At 40.3% G+C, this 16,641-nt stretch overlaps 1 protein-coding gene across 1 annotated transcript; it reads left to right on the forward strand.

Annotated features, from left to right (window-relative positions):
* The first annotated feature begins 1,046 nt into the window (after positions 1-1,046).
* Positions 1,047-15,510, forward strand: mpzl3 (myelin protein zero-like 3). Its single transcript, XM_030066276.1, has 6 exons — positions 1,047-1,270; positions 7,609-7,775; positions 12,055-12,268; positions 13,127-13,283; positions 14,067-14,136; positions 14,412-15,510. The coding sequence occupies exons 1-6, from the start codon at positions 1,105-1,107 to the stop codon at positions 14,487-14,489; spliced, it is 852 nt and encodes a 283-aa protein (XP_029922136.1). The 5' UTR covers positions 1,047-1,104; the 3' UTR covers positions 14,490-15,510.
* The last annotated feature ends 1,131 nt before the right edge of the window (positions 15,511-16,641 follow it).

The following is a 16,641-nucleotide window of genomic DNA, read 5'->3' on the forward strand; positions in this document are numbered from 1 at the left end:
AGGCTGGTCCCATTGGAGGGTCCATGGTTTTATACAGAGGCAGGCTGGGGAGATAAGGGAGAGATCAGGCCCCAGGCCTTGACACCGAGGGGTCATGTGAGGAGAGGAAGATGGCAAGTGCATTTATTATATTGTTTTTGTTCCATTCTGTCTCCACACTTTATGCCCATTTTGAACATTTTGAACAACACATTATTGTAAATATAGAAGCAGGTAAACTATTACCTCCAATCAGTGATCATCAAAAGGCACAACATCAACACCCATCAGTGCAAACAAAAATTCAATTATGCTTTCAGAAATGCATTTTCCCTTACAGGACCTTATCATGCAGGTGGGTTACCTGCAGCTCTGAGGCCCAACTGGACTGAGGTGCAATCTCTTTCCACCTGCAACTGAAACATGCATTTTTTTTTTTTTTTTTTGTCTCCAGCAGATTTAATGAATTGCTATGCAAGCTGTTCTAATGTCGCTTTATTATTTACTTATTTTCATACAAGAGCTTTAAAAAGAAATGAAAAAGCACCATAATGTCCCTCCTATATTCCAATAGGGACTTGTGCCTGAAGCAGGATTATAGTGACCTCATCAAAGAGTTTATGGTGCTTTTTTAAAATCTCTTATGCTATAATTATAAAATTACTTTAATTCTACACCAGGGATTTATGGATTTGTGTTACTTGTATAGTGTAGTGCCAAAATTTGTTCAAGGATTATGGTTAGGTGTTTCTTTTTCATAAAACTACAGTCCCTATTTTAAAATGAGACTTACTTTCAAAATAAAACTATAATCTCCATATAGCATGAAGTCACAGTGATGCTCTAAGACAGGCTATATATTCACAAAAGTATAGGTTAATAGCAGTGCTATGCGATGTATAATGACTATAATATTTTCCATAGTAGACACTATTACCAAGAAGGCAGGTGTTTAACTAAATTGTCAAACGAATAGTTTTACTATAGGACTATTGCAGGGTCAAGACAGTGACACTTCGCCTAAGCATTTCTTTCTTTTTTTTTTTTTTTCTTTACCTTGGCGGCTCCACTTCCTGGTACACCTGTTTGTCAAGTAGTCCCTAATCCGTGCGGAGCAACTGAGTCATGAGAAAATATGGACTGTATATTATCGATAGTTTAACGCAACCTGGGAGACTGTGTCGTGAACATTTTTTTCGTGTACCAGTTTCCACCGCTAAAATGAGCCGACCTCGCCAGAGGAACACTACCCTGAATGTCGTTTTGTTGCTGTATTTGGTCGTCTGTCTGGGTGAGTAGCTTCCCGCAGGCCTGAGCTCCGTATTTCCACACACAGGTGTAAAATTAAGTCCAGCCTGTGTGTTTTTTGTCTCGCTAAAACTAATACCAGGCCCAGAAGGCTTTCCTGCTTTACCGCCCACTTTAGACTTAATATGTACATAAATGTCAAAGTCGTATTTATTTGTAATGTTGTGCAATCTATGTGAGGTCTTTCCAGAAGCCGGATCACGCCTCGGCGCAGTGTCACTCGTCCGGTGACGAGTTTGTTTCCAAACGAGATACAGTTTAGGAGAAAACAGACACTCTCGCATAATAACGTTATGTAGGCTACATTGTAGGTTAATGTTGAAGTTAGTAGTCATCCTAAGGCGTTTGTTGAGGTTTTACCCAGTCAATTTTTCATATGGACATTTTTTTCCCAAAGTGAATGGACTCTATATTTTGGAATGGCGGTTTTCTCATACGAAATATACCATAAAGTATCACAGAAACATCCTGAAGACACATCATTATTAGACTGCCCTTTTTTTAAATGATAATGAAGGCAAGGCGATTTAATCTTGCAATTTAGGGGAGATACCATACAAATACAGCAGCAAATCTGTAATTCCAGTAGGAATATTAGGGCAGTGCTTCAGGAGATTTAAAAAAACAAACAAACAAAAAAAACAAAAAAAACAATAACATTACAAAAACACTAGGTTCCTGTGATGATATTTATTTTCTTCATCATAGGAATTATGTTGAGATAGTTTAGGAATAAGGTAGCTGCCACAATTACAAACTGTAGTAACATGGCAGTGTTAAAAGCATGAGTTCTGCAGGGATCCTGACAACTGGAATGCAGTGAATTAAAGGCAGTGCTTCTGTGCCAAATACATTACAAACATGGCTCTGAATTGTGTACACTTGTTTGCCTCTCCCTGAAATATATTGACCTTTTATCCAGGGAGTAAAAAGTGAGACACACCATAGATCTAGGCCGCATCTTTGGCTGTGAGACAAATACAGGCCACGTGAAACTGTAAAACCAGACTCGATCTATCATTGTAAACAGTCAGTGTATTTTCGTTTCTTAGATAAACATTTCCAAAGAAATGGAGGAGGATTTTCTGTTGCATCTGTGCCCATAACACTGTCAAAGTATGAAGATACTTAGCTGGGGTGTTGATATTGATGTGCAAATATATCCAGTTTTCCCAGCAAGGATCTCATGAACGGCTACTGGGGAAGTTGGCTTTCCGTTGACTTTAATAGTCCGACATGCTGTTTTTCTGTCACATTTTCAATGTCAAGACATTTTGTTGTTCATTGATCCATCAGCCAGGTTTCAGGCCTGACACGTCAACATGCTCACTGGTGTGCTGCCAACTTTCCCGTCCCGTCACCAATTACTATGTCAACATCTATCATGTCTTCAAGTTCAAGAGCCTTTCAGCTTTCAAGGTTCCTCAGTTTATTTTCCACTTTTATGAAGAGATAATTTTGTTCATGTTGTCGACCTGCTCACCCGGAGCTCTTTGCAGATGATGCAGACTGATTGAATGAAATCTCTCCCTCCTTTGTGTGCGGGATAAACATCGTCCTTATCACTGCTGTCGGGGTCTTTGATGGAACCAGTGGAGCCAATCTAAGATGTGAAATATTTACTGATTGTTGGGCTTTTGCTCTCACCTCGCCCTTGGAGAGAAGGAAGTTTGAGGCCTTTGAAATGGAGGATTGTGTCTCATTTGTGGCCAAGTCACATCTTTTGAATATCTCTGCTGGGGTGTTCATATGTAAATATAGTCAGTTTTCCTGAAAAGGTCATATTCAGGACTCCTGAGAGTTTGACACAATGTGACAGTGGCTTCATGCTGACATGCATTACCTTTGTGGTATGCTATTTATTCACAGAACACAGTGGTGTTTGGGTACAAGTTAATGAACTGACCGCATAGGAAAGAATAATTGAAATGTATCCCATATCCTTATGCACTCTGCTTGGTGGAAATTGTCTACAAGGATGAAGAGAGGAGAGAGCAGTAGCAGGATGAACTCATGTCTGCAAGATTTATGGTAGTAAACAACATATTATACTCTTGGCATGCTGAGCCTGTCTCTCCTGCTGAAGTTGTTACAGACTTCAGTTGAAAACCAAAATTTATTGAAATGAAGCATTATTAATTCAAGCCTTACACTTATTCAGTTGAGGTTATGACAGTCTCTCAAGAGAAACCCGCAGCGCTCAGTTCCTGCTCATAGTTACCAGCAGGTGAGCTCCTAATAAGGGTGGGCAATATGGACAAAATCAAATATCGTATCTTTGACTGGATACCTCTATCAATATTATGACCAAACAGGTAGAAACAAATAGCAGCAACAGCTACAAGAAGAGGATATAGTCTTTACTGTCCCACAGGAAATTTGTTTTCATAGCCTGTACAACACAGAAACATGCAGATAACCGTACCGCAGCATACAGATATACATACAGACAACCTCCGCCCCCCCATTGTCCCAACACACACACACACACACACACACGTGTGCATGACATGACAGACTGTGTTGTTGCAGCATTCACCATAGCCAAACAATGAAGGGCAGAGAAACAACAGTCTTAATAAGACCAAAAAAATCCCAGACAATATCTAGTCTTGTATCAGGATATTGATATAACATTGATATATCGCCCAGCCCTGTTGTCCCAGTATTGGAGTAATCTGAATATGATGACCAAGTAAAGAGGTAGAGGCAGAGAATAGAATCAGCTGCCTAATATGTTCAGAAAACTGCATCTGTTTACTGTCATGCAGCCTTTAAAATCAGGAAAAGGCAACACTAATGTCATATCATGATATTATCCAAAATCGTACTCAATGTCTAATATCATGATTATAGTTTGGGGACACTGTATATCACAATAAGATACAATTGCAGTATCTTACCCACAGTAATGATGGAATCAAGATATAGGTGATTCTGCGATATGCAATATAGTTATTGTAAGATAATCAGCTATGATACATCATGATATCTGTTACTGAAGAGGAAAATACATGGAAGGGCTTGGATGAAAGCATCTGGGGAACAGTTGCAACACAGATCTTTTCCACAGGAGGTCCTACCCTCCACCACTTGCTTCCAAGCAAAAGATATGAGGAACATTGACGAGACCCGCACAGCCACTGTCCAAGTGCCCAACAAAATAATTGCAGAAGGAAGCAAGTTGGAGCAATCACATCTGTGGAGAGACGGACTTTAGTCACCATGACATGAGTGACCAGCGCTTAGGGTAACAACACACCACCCCACTTTGTGTTTCCCTGCAAGATTTACCATGACCACTTAGGCTGTGATGGGCCCACAGGCTCCATTGGCTTTGGGGAATGACTTTCTGACATTCCTGAAGCACTTTGTGAATTACACCAGACCTTACTTTGAGTCAAAAGTGCTTTTGCCTCTTGACAACCATGTCGCTCACCTCTCGCTGGAAGGCATTGAGTATTGCAGAGCCAATGCCTGGATCACGGTGCTCTCGGCCCCCTGGCAAGATACATCAACACAGCTAGGGATTGCTGCATGATGGGAAATCCTGGAAAAATCCTGACCATTTATGACTTACCAGGTATTGTGGCAACAGTGTTCATCTGCTGCTACACCATCCAACATAAGAGCCAGCTTCAGGTGCAGCATCTTCAGTCAGAGGGATTTCTATCCTGCTTATGTGGCAGATAGACCTCGTCCATCAGCCACTGTGGAACCAGCACCGCCTGCACTGGATGAGCCAGCACCAACCCCATCGCTTATCTCAGCCAGTCCATTCCACCCCACTGCTGAAGCTCAAGATGACGACTTCAGTCTCTTGGACCTAGAAAAGAGCAGAGAAGGGGAAGAAAAAATCTGTCCTCGGTTACACCCCTGTGAGACAAGCCTTGGATGAGGAATAGGCAAAGCAAATGCCAAAAGCAAAAAAGAAAGCTACCTGTGCAGACAGAGCCTGCCAAGCCTGCCAAGCAGGGAAGTGGTCCTCCTTATGCAGAGGAGTCGGAATGGCTTGTCCTCAACTCGTCTGTGGTGAGGACTCAGCTCTCCAGCCCAGGTGAAGTTCTGTTGTAGTGTGTGAAAAGTGGACACATGAAGCATGCACACAGGGAGACAACATCTGTATCTGCCACACCTTTAGTGAATAAAAACTTGTCTCAAATTGCCCCGTTTAGAATAATAAAAAAAAAAAACAACCACAATTTTCTTTTTATTTAGTCACACTTCATACTTAAAACAGTAACCACTTCATGGTTTACCTACTCATTGTCCTGCTTTATGAATAACAACAGACAACAAACAAAAGCACAAACAAAACCACACATAAAAAAAAACAAACAAAAAAAAAATGAGTAAATGTTTGTGCACCATCTACTGTTGAAGGCTGCTTTGTGTTATTTTTAATGTGAGCCCATGTTCTAAACAAGTGACTATATGAAAATACTCTTGATCAGATTTACCTAATTGCTTATCTTTGTGTCTATACAACTGAAATTAATAGGTTAATGGCAAAAACAAAGCTCTCTGGAATAACTTGGCTTGAGTGAAGCCTTACTGGTCCATTTATTTAATTGATTATCTTTGTATCTAGGCCTACATCCAAGGCCGCAGCCAACAGTGATAGGATAATGGGCCCTTATCACAACCGTTCACGAGGATTGAACTGCGCTTTTAAACATTGTTCTTTGTTCTTGAATTGCAGCAGGAAAGGACAAAAAAGGTCAGCATCTGATCTTACCCAGCTTTGTGACCAAAAAAAGTACAGAATCAAAAAAAAAACAACAAAAAATACTCACAAGTAAGTTGCAGCTCCAGTTACCTTCTTGAATGAACTAAATGTGGCATCCAGTATGTTTGGAAAACAAGGAGACAACTAAGATTTATATCATCGAACATAAAAGTGCTATTCGCCAAGCTGATCCTAAATCAGCTGCTGCAAGACACTTTTCAGATGGCAATCATTATATTTTGGATTTGGCAATCTGTGGCACTGAAGAGCTCAACAAGCTGTCAGCAGTACAACCACACTGGCACTTTTATAACTGTTGAAGCACTTTCTTTGATTGGAAAAAAAATCCATCACATATTTAGGCACTTGCTGATGACAAAATGTGCCTAAATCATAAAACACAGGATTCAGAAAAAATAATACAAAAAAAACGGAATTTGGGAAAAAATAAAACGGAATCTGGAAGAAATCTGAGCTGATTTCATGGGGCCCTTGCGAGGCTTTTAACACTTAAATGTGACCTTTAACATAAGAAACTGATGTGAAAGTAACATGCTCATTTGCTTGGAGGATTACCTGAGGAATTAAAGTGTGTTACAGAAATATTAAGTTCTTACTTGTTTTGTGGTCACTTCATCCAACTGTTGTTTTTGTCTCGTGCCTGTGTTTCTTTTGTCCCGATAGAGAGGAGCAAAAGTAGCAGTACGCAACATCAGTCAGATTTTCTCTGACTCATTTATCCAAAATGAAATTTAAAAACAAAACAAAACAAGCAAACAAACAAAAAAAGGAAGCTTGGTATGGGTGGAGGGTATGTGTATATTTACAATAAAAATATTGTTACTCTAAATAGTGTAAATGCATCTCTGTGCAAAGAAGGAAATACAAAAAAGTTATACTTGTATCCTGGTCCTCACCTACCCTGGAAAAGGCAACATTTATTTTTTTAAAGAGCAGGAATTAATGTTTTGTCATGTGAACATGACAGAACTGTTCCAGTTAAAATAAAGGCATGGAGCACATTCACCTTAAAGGAACTCAAATGTGCATCTGTACAAACTCAAATACCAATACTTGGCACAAGCATATTGATAACGTATCACAGGAAGTATTGTGATGTATTGCATTTTTGATTTATTGTTCCAACTGATATCATGATGTTGATACAATGATGCTACATTGTGCAGCCCTGGTTCCTAAATATCTTTTGCTGTGGATGTTGCTACAGCTGGCTCATGAGTGAAGTGATAACAATGAAAAACACTCCGAGCGACACTGGAGCATGATGTATGCGCTGTTTTATCTGAGTCGAAAGGCCTTGACAGACAGATGTGCTGCAGGCTTGTCAAATACAGCAAGTGAGGCTGGTGAGGAAATTTTGTGAGAATGACACTCAGTTCCCATGTCTACCTAGAGGAATTTGTCTTTTGAGTTACACAGCTTTAATGCCACAGCTCGGGCACTTTCACAGACGTAAGCACATTCTATATTGACTGTTGCGCTTACAATTGAATAAAATGTCACTCACAGTATCTCCTCCTTTCTCTGTCTCTCTGATGTTTATCCTCTCCTTCCTCCCCTTCTACCTCCAGTCCCTTCCCCAGTCTCCTCCATCACAGTGAGGTCGCCACCAGAGCTCCATGCTTCCAAAGGGGACACCATCACGTTGTCCTGCACTTTCACCTCAACCAGTCGGCCGACCAGTAAGATGTCAGTCGACTGGTCCTACAGGCCGCAGAGCGGAGGGCCACCACAGACGGTGAGTAGACACAATCAGAAACTAAATGAGTGCACTCAGCAGAGTGCAGATGTCTGCCAGGTGTATCTACTCTTCTACGGTGCTCAGACCTAGTCGATAAACCACCCCTTTATTTGTCTGCGGTGGCACTACCTGTGTATCGCTCTCTCTCTGGTGCTCGGTTTTCAAAGGTGTTGAATCACTGCAACCATGGGGTCCTTGACTATACAGTCATAACTGTGCACAAAAAATATCAGGCTGGTATGCCCAGTAGTGTGTGAGGTTAGATGCGGACAGATACACAGACTTACACACCTGGCCAAACACAATATCCCCATTCAGGCAGTAATGAGAAATGTGTTTGTCAAGTACAAAAATCATTAGGGGTTTATTGGTTCAGTCAACCCATGCTTCAGTTGGTATTGTGGTTTTTGGGTCATGATTTCAGTCTCAATTCACTCATTCTGGTTTCTGTTTTAAATTAGGTAGAAAAAACGTGAAATAAAATATTCTTTCAATGACGAAAGTCTACTTACACTAGTTAAAATAAACAAAGTATTTTTGAGTATATTTGTTTATTCATCAACTAAGTTTTTAATGTGTTTCTTTTTCTTTTTTTTTTTTTTTTTTTTTTACAATTTGATTTTGCATTGTATTGAGTGGTTTGATTTTTTTATGGTTCAGATTTATAATCATACAGGAATTTGCCCTGGTGCTAATGTTGTAGAAACGCATTGAGAGCCGACATAGTAACTAGCACCTCCATACTTGTTGCAGGAACAGCAGGACCTAGTGTGTAAATGGTCAGTGCAAACGTAAGGCCTTTCTCAATATGCAGCCTTGTATGTTCTTGTGTCTCCCATGGTGTATTTGCTGTAGTATCTAATGGCTCCAGTGTAATTCAAAAATTGAAAAATACCAAGGACAGATGAAGATGCCTAGCTGGTGAAAAAAACAACAAAAACGAAAACAGAATTCATTGTGAGAGCTGAAGCATTACATCCAGGCAGCGCTATGGTCTATAATCCAGCTCGACAAATGAGCTCACACTCTGTCTCAAACCAAATATGTCCCATGTGCAGCTTGCTTTTTTTTTTTTTTAATTTTTTTTTTTTTTTTAAGTTTTGTTTTTCTCAAGAGAACGTGGGAAGAATGTCATCTACAAGGACACAAGTATCAACTTGGCGTTCTTCAGTTTGTGGAAAGCAGACAGAAAAGTTACTAAATAACAATGATGAGCACAAAGAAAGTGAGCGAAACAGTTTAAGGTAGTTTATATTAGGTCCACGCATGTGCAATGTATGCACCCAAATTTGCTGAGTGTGGCTGTTTGTTTTGAGGTGGGGGGGGTGCTACTATGAGTACTAAGAATAATAATTTGCACTATTATTACAAGGAAACCACATGAGGATTTTTGTATACAATGATGTTTTAGAAAATGGAAAGAGGGTGCTTCAAAACTTGAGATGCATAAGAGGCCTTGAGTTTCATCAGGCAGCTGATTCATGGCTTACTTGCCACTGCATGTTAGTTTGGTATGGGGGAAATAAGTGCAGTATCACTTATAATGATGATGATGATGATAATGATGGTGATGATGATGATGATGATGATGATGATGATAATAATGATAATAAGCATCATACTTTTCTCCACAATTAAAGCAAAACCATAAATTGATTTTCGCCGCCACTGCACTCTGGAATGGTGGAAACTTGTTCTGTGGAGTGATGAAACACACTTCTCTATCTGGCGGTCTGATGGACGAGTCTGGGTTTGGTCAATGCCAGGAGAACGTTATCTGCCTGGCTGTATTGTGCCAACTGTAAAGTTTGGTGGATTTAGAATGGGATGTCATAAAAGCTCCTGTAGGTGTAATGTGCAAGTGGCCCAATACTTTTTGTCCATATAGTGCATATTATGGGTAGATTTTTAGTTGTGTTATTGTCAAATGGAAAAAAAAAAAAACAAAAAACAAAAAAACAAAAAACAGATTGATCCTGTGCATCTGTAGAGATTTGTAGTGGATTACAGTATTGTATGGTACTCATTGTACCATTATTTTTCCATGTTCTTATGCAGACTGTATTAATTGTACAGGGCACATGACTTTCACAATGCTCACACTGTACAAATATAACTTGTTTGCCCAACCAGTCACTGTATAAGCATACTTGATCAACTGAACTATTTTTTGGTATCAGAACTGCGCTGTCCAGAACAAACTGCCCTGTCCTGAAACAAACTAATCTGAACCTCTGTTTTTCTAGTTTATGTATCAAGCTTTATCCCATTGACTTTAGTGTCCAGATGTCAACCCCCTAGTTTTCTCCCCTACTTTCCTCCTCTACTCTTTTCTCCTAACCATTGTATCTTAGCCTCAGCTGCTGGAGACATCCAAGATGGGCAGTGGGAAGTGCCTTTGACCCCACTTCCTCTATGGTGGTATAGTGGTCTTGCTCTAAATGCGTATAGATGTATATCTGTTGACCAATAACTGCACTCAGCCCCCAAACTCCGCACACACCGGGTCCAGTTTGAGCAGACAGTCCACTAACATCCACCACATAATTTAAGCCGTTCCATTTGGACTTAAAGATATCCATCAAGTGCGGTTGTATGTAATTGGATTTGGACCATGGGAATCCATAGAGTGTGGTCGTTGTAACCATATAGGCCATTATTTCCTATAGGAGCACTCAGAGTTAAGTGCGGGCTAATGCTTTGTGGCTCCACAGATATGGAGTGCTGTTGGTTTAGTCATTAAGATGTAGCAGTAAGGGCTGTGTAGGAGAGGAAGTGTGTGAGCATGTGCGTATACATGTGTTTCCCAGTCAGGACATAGCGTAGTATTACGTCACAAAGTCTCACAGTCATTTCTTACAGGGTGTGTCAGCTGTTACCTGAGGTTGGGCCACAGCAAAGCCATGCCTCCCCCCCCACCCACACACACTTAACCTGAACTAGTTTGTGCAGTTTCACAATGATAAATAATATGTGACGTTTTCTTGATATGGTCCAAAGACGGAACCAAGTTTGTGAGTTTCTAATTTCTATTTCTAAGGCTTCATTTACTCCCCGTCCAATTTCATTAGGAGTTTTGGCTGGTTTATTGGCCTGTCTCTCCCTGGTCGTATATCAGACTGGGAAAGGCCATGAATAAGCATTTGAAAAGCTCCATCAGAAATATAATTTTGCAGCCAAAGCTTTAGTGTCAATCCGAATTGCTGCGGTGCTTCAGTGGCCTGCATAATTACCTCAATCCTGATGAGAATTAATTCTGCGGACTGAACAAGAGAGGCTGAGTGTTCAGTCAAATATCAGTTGGAGCTGGTGGTAATTGGAGGACTTTAACACAGCTGGCAATTGAATTCCAATGAATTATTCTTAAAGATAAATTTCTTTAAATGATCTAAAATATTATTAGTTAAACTCAGTTGCTAATTGGATCTTATAGACAGTGTACCATGTGACAGAAGCCTTTATTTGAAGTGTGTTAAAGTACCATGAGTGCATGAGTGTTTGGTGGACCCTGTAGGAATCAAACTCCCTCACCTTGGCAGTGGCAGCGTTCTACTCACTGCACCAGTGGGCCTAAGCCTTGTTTCCAAATCTAGCAGACTATAGTCAAGTCACTTCAAGCTGGTCTCATGTTGGATGAGCTCTGCCAATGTCTCAGTTGGCCAGCCATGGATGAAGCACAGTGGTTTGTGTTAGAGTCAGGGAGAGGAAAAAAACTGATTAGGTTTATCCATGCCAGTTGTCTTCCAGAGGAATGCAAATGATGCACACACATCTATAAAACAATAAAGTTGTTTAAGTGTCTGTGATTACTCAGGTGATCTTGTGTCTACTTTTTGATTATTTTTGCCATATCTCGTCGGCAGACAATATGATCTTTGTTGGCATTGTTCCCTCTGTGCAAACCTTGTGGTAATGAATAACCTTTCTTATCATGTATCTAACTTTTTGTCTTGATGATCTTCAATTAAGCTGCATGATAGGGAAGAAAATTGCATTGGCAGCGCTTGATATCACAGTTGCATAACTATTCAGCCGTTACTGTGGAGGTGACTGATCAGGAAATGTGATGCTGAATTTTAGAAATAATAGTGCATGTAGTGCTAGCACTTACAGTTGATTAATTTAGGGGATGTATGTGCAGTGGGTGATGTCTAATGTCATGGGCTGCAGCAGACACAGCTACAACAACTTAATTTATTTTCTTTCCAAATGCTCACCTTAGTTTTTACCTCTTTTTTTTTTTTTTGCTTATCACCCTTATCTCCTTTGACTCCAGTTCTTCCACTTCTCATCACGGGCCTTCCTTCCGGAAGAGGGGCAGTTCAGGGGTCGGATCCGGTGGCAGGGAAGTCCAGCGCGTGGCGAGGTTTCCATCGCTCTGATCAATGCCACACTGAATGATAATGGGACTTACACATGCTCAGTCAGAAACCCGCCTGACGTCCATGGGTCACCAACCTCACACACAGTACTCACAATCACACCCCAGGGTAAGACTACAACCAGTTCGGGGCTATGGCTTGAGATGCGGAGTTTTTCCATCTCCTTGGTCTGGCCATGTACATAATCTCCTACATCCTGCATTCTACATCAGTGGTTAAATGTGGATAATCTTGGCCAAAACAAGACACACTCTTCAAAAAAAAAAAAAAATTAACCCTCTCAAATATGTGTAAGTTCACTTGTTGTCACTTGTTTTAAAAAATTTCCATAGAAAATGTCCACAGAAAACATTTTGTGTTTGTGTGAGTATGTGTGCACAGATTTGGCCAGAGGTGTTTTCCCAGTCTTACAGTGCGTTAGATCCACATGTAGAGGCAGGTCCCTGAGCTCATAGCTTGCTTGTATATTCCCATCCAAGCCACACATTCTTTGATTGTAGACAAATCGAACCGTCTATTTTGTGTTTTTTGTTAGTCACATTGACTCACAAATATGTCTGTCAGGGATCTAATAGAAGCAGGGATCTACTGGAGGCGTAATTTCGATTTACTCACCTTGTTATTTCTAGCAGAGTTTACCCACCTTTATAAACCCACCTTTCCCACCTTATAAATCTAGTCAATCTAGTCACTGCAGAAATTACAATAAGCAGCACCAAACATATTATATATGAAGATACAGTCTTTTAAGGGAAAAAAAATACAGATTGTTGTTTAGGCCTGTATACTTATGTATCATATGCGGCCTATATCTGTACAGCTAAGGCACATCTGTGTTTGAGTGTGTGTGTGTGTGTGTGTGTGTGTGTGTGTGTGTGTGTGTGTGTGTGTGTGTGTGTGTGTGTGTGTGTGTGTGTGTGTGGTGATAAATTAGTGTTTCTAATGACTACATATCATCCTTCTCAGTGGCCAGTGTTCGATTTTCTGACGTGGCGGTCCTCCTTGCGTTCATCCTCCTGCCCTCCGCTCTCATTACCCTGATTCTGATTGGCCGAATGTTCTGCCCCACGAAGCAGCACCGCCAATCAAAGACCTACAGATCGCCCATAGAGGTCACCGAGGGGTCAGTAGATTTATTCATCCAAGCAGAGCTGAGGGTCTCCTGAGGGTAATAATAGTGATAGCTGTAGCTGTGCTTACAGAGAGGCTCAGTATTGCCGAGCTGACGGGGTTTAAACGAGGTTTAACTTTGAATTAAGGGTTTGATTTCTGACGGGCCCGCCTGTTCCACAGAGGTGACCGTGAGCTGCTGCGAGGCCAGTGCTAGAGCCTTCAATTAGGATGGGCTTAGTTGGGCTATACTGGTTTAGAGCTATACTGTTATAGCTATACTATCTTAATAGCATGGCAGTGTTTGTTTCCCTGCCGTCAAACACAATAAATCACTTATGGATTTAGGTCATGGCTACTAGAGCTGGTAGTTGCTCTTTTTGGTTGATGTCTTGTTAGATTAGGAATATTTCAGCCAGCCGTTGCCAGTCCATAATAAATACATATATTGCATAGCTTACAGATTCAGAACCATAAACTATGACACAACAGCCAACCAGGTTGAGTATTGTTCAAACTTGCATCGTCATCTTTAGAGAGACTCGTAGTAGAGCCAAATTAAGAGCCAGAAGTTATGGATGTGATGTAGCATCCACAATACCCACTAGCTTTTACCACCCATGTTGAGGAACTTTCCTATTACTTATATCTTTTTCCTCTATGATACAGGGCTACAGTTAACTCTTTTTATTTTATAAAATCTATGCTGTGTCATAGTTTAACAAGCATGCCTGTTCACCTGGTTGTAATTTTTGTCATTTCTAACCTACATTACTGCCTTCTCTGCCTTCATTAGAGAAGAGTACGGCGTCAAGATGATGAAGACCAAAGAAAAGAGGGCCACATGCTGTGACCTATATATGATGGTACAGTACAGAGCTCTTCATTATTCTACAGTTATTGGCCTTTCAACCCATAAATAACTTATTGAGACATGTCTGCCAGATCTGTTTCACATGCTAAATTTTACATGCTGTCTGTGTCTCAAAACAAGACTTGTGGGTTTATAAAATATTGATTTTTTTTTTTCTAAAGCAGCTGTCATATGTGTCTGCATCTGTCTGTATCTGTGTGTGTGTTTGTATGTGTATTGGTCTGTCTATGTAACTGTGTCTGACTCATTTTCTGCCTGTCTGTCCAGGACTCAGACTATGAGGACGAATACGAAATGCACAAGAGGCTTCCAAGGGAGGAAGGCTTTGCCGAGTCCCAGTGCTAGCGACCCCTGCTGGTCGGGAGATGTAACAACAATGTCTGGACCTGGTGCCTTTTGAATGAGAGTTATCAAATGGACAGCAACTGTTGAAAACCCTCAGTGCTGGATTCAAATGATCTCTTTTCTGTGACCCTCTAATTACTCACCCTTCACTTTTTTTCCTCTGTGGAGGTAAATGCAACAGACTTGCTGTTAGTGATGCAATGTTTTTTTTTTTTTTGTGGTGACTGAAACCCTTGGGAAAATACTGTATGAATTGTATTTTCATATCAAGACAATCATAATTTTATGTCACCATCATTACATTTAGAGAAACACATGCTTCAGGCCGTGATTTGAATCATTTTTGCCTACAAAGTCCTAAATTTCTCCGAGGCCCAGATTTATGGACATGAGACATTGTTCTCGGGACACTTTTTTTTTCATCCGCATCTTTACAGTCTCTCTTATTTGTATGTGTAGGCCTCACAGGACACATAGATGCCATCATACACACAGACAAGCACTATACTTTTCATGTAAATGTGTCACTTTAGAATTTCTATTTGTGAAGGAGATATGCGTCAAGCAAGATATGTTTTGTCTAATTTATTACCTGCTTTTTAGAGGCTATATGAAATTTGTCAAGTTTTTTGTGGAGCGGTAGTGGAATATTTTTGCCATATCCTTTATGTTTTAACATAAAGATATAATAATAATTTGGAGTTTCATTTGTTACATCTATGCAATATGGTTTATACAGAATCTTGTATATATTTTGATACATGTTCAGTCCTCTGCATGTTAGAGGTGCTTTGTCATGATTTCAGCATAAGCAAGGAACTGTAAAGTACCCCACCTATTTTTATCCTCCTTTTGACATTCAAGCTCCTCATGCCTTTGGGTTGTTTGAGTTTTGATGTTATGATCTTTTCTGGATCTGGTTATTTTATGTAATATATCTTGGATGAGTCTTGGCTGTGGATGTACAGCTTTCCTTTGATGTTTCACATTTTGCCCAAATAAATGGCTTGTTAAGAACTGATTCATTTGCACATTCAGCTCCATTCTTGCTTTCGTGGAGGAGAGAACATGCGTTTTTAAAAAGATGCTTTCATTGTAATTAAGATAAAGAACATGTTAAGCAAAGTGATAGCCTCTGTTAGCTAACAGAGCTCTGTTGCTCTTAAAATTGATGGCATACAGCTAGCATTTTGTAATTCATTCCCTCTTTGTTGTCTTTGGTCTGCTGCACTATTCATGAATGGATCTGTTCCACTATTCATGAATGCTCTTGAATATTCCTTTAAAAACTCTAAGGACAGGCTGAAGTCTCAAAGCGTAACTAGCATTCCCACTTAACAAATTGCTGCAGTGTCTGTCTCATCTATGGGACTCAAAACGTGCAAAAAGACCAATGGAAGCCCATCACAGAAACACATATAGAAACACATAAGTCCTCATTCTGTCTCATTTCTGTTCTATTTCTCATTCAGCTCAATTTACCATGCCCTCCACTAAGTTTTAATAATTCACACACTGCTATGGTAAAACAATTATCATTTCTGCCTCATCTGAACTACCATGGCAACAGCTGTCTTATGTCAGACTGGCATTATATAGCTAAAAAAAATTAAAAACAGCCTGATTGCCTCGACTAGATTTCCATTTAGATTTGCTTGACCCCAGGCAGGAGGATGCAATACCATTACTTTGAAATAATAGCACTTATGCTGACCAGTAGATTATTCCAAACATAAGCTTACCCACCATATATGGCCTCAACAGAGAGAAGCCCCCCCACCCCCCACCCCAACTCAGATAATGTAGATTTACCGTATTTGTCCAAAGCACTTTAAGGTGTTGGGTGTGGCCACTGGTAGGAGATCTTGTCGACGCAAAGGAAATGGCAAATTACAAAAATGTCTCCTAAACTGCAGCAAGGGAGCACTCCATCCAGAGAAAGCTGGACTCACCAATTATGGCAGAAGCTCCTCACCTCCAACCACTTCCCTCATTACACAGTCTGAAAGTACTCCCAGTTTGACAGATTTAAAGAGCACCGACCACCAGGCACTGAATCTTCTGGGATTAGCATGTGTCATAATGATGTCTTCCGTACGTCTGACATTATTGACGAATGACTGATGCATTTCAGCCAACCATTTTTACTATT

Source organism: Myripristis murdjan, chromosome 13, assembly GCF_902150065.1.
Source record: "Myripristis murdjan chromosome 13, fMyrMur1.1, whole genome shotgun sequence".
Classification (NCBI taxonomy): Eukaryota; Metazoa; Chordata; class Actinopteri; order Holocentriformes; family Holocentridae; genus Myripristis; species Myripristis murdjan.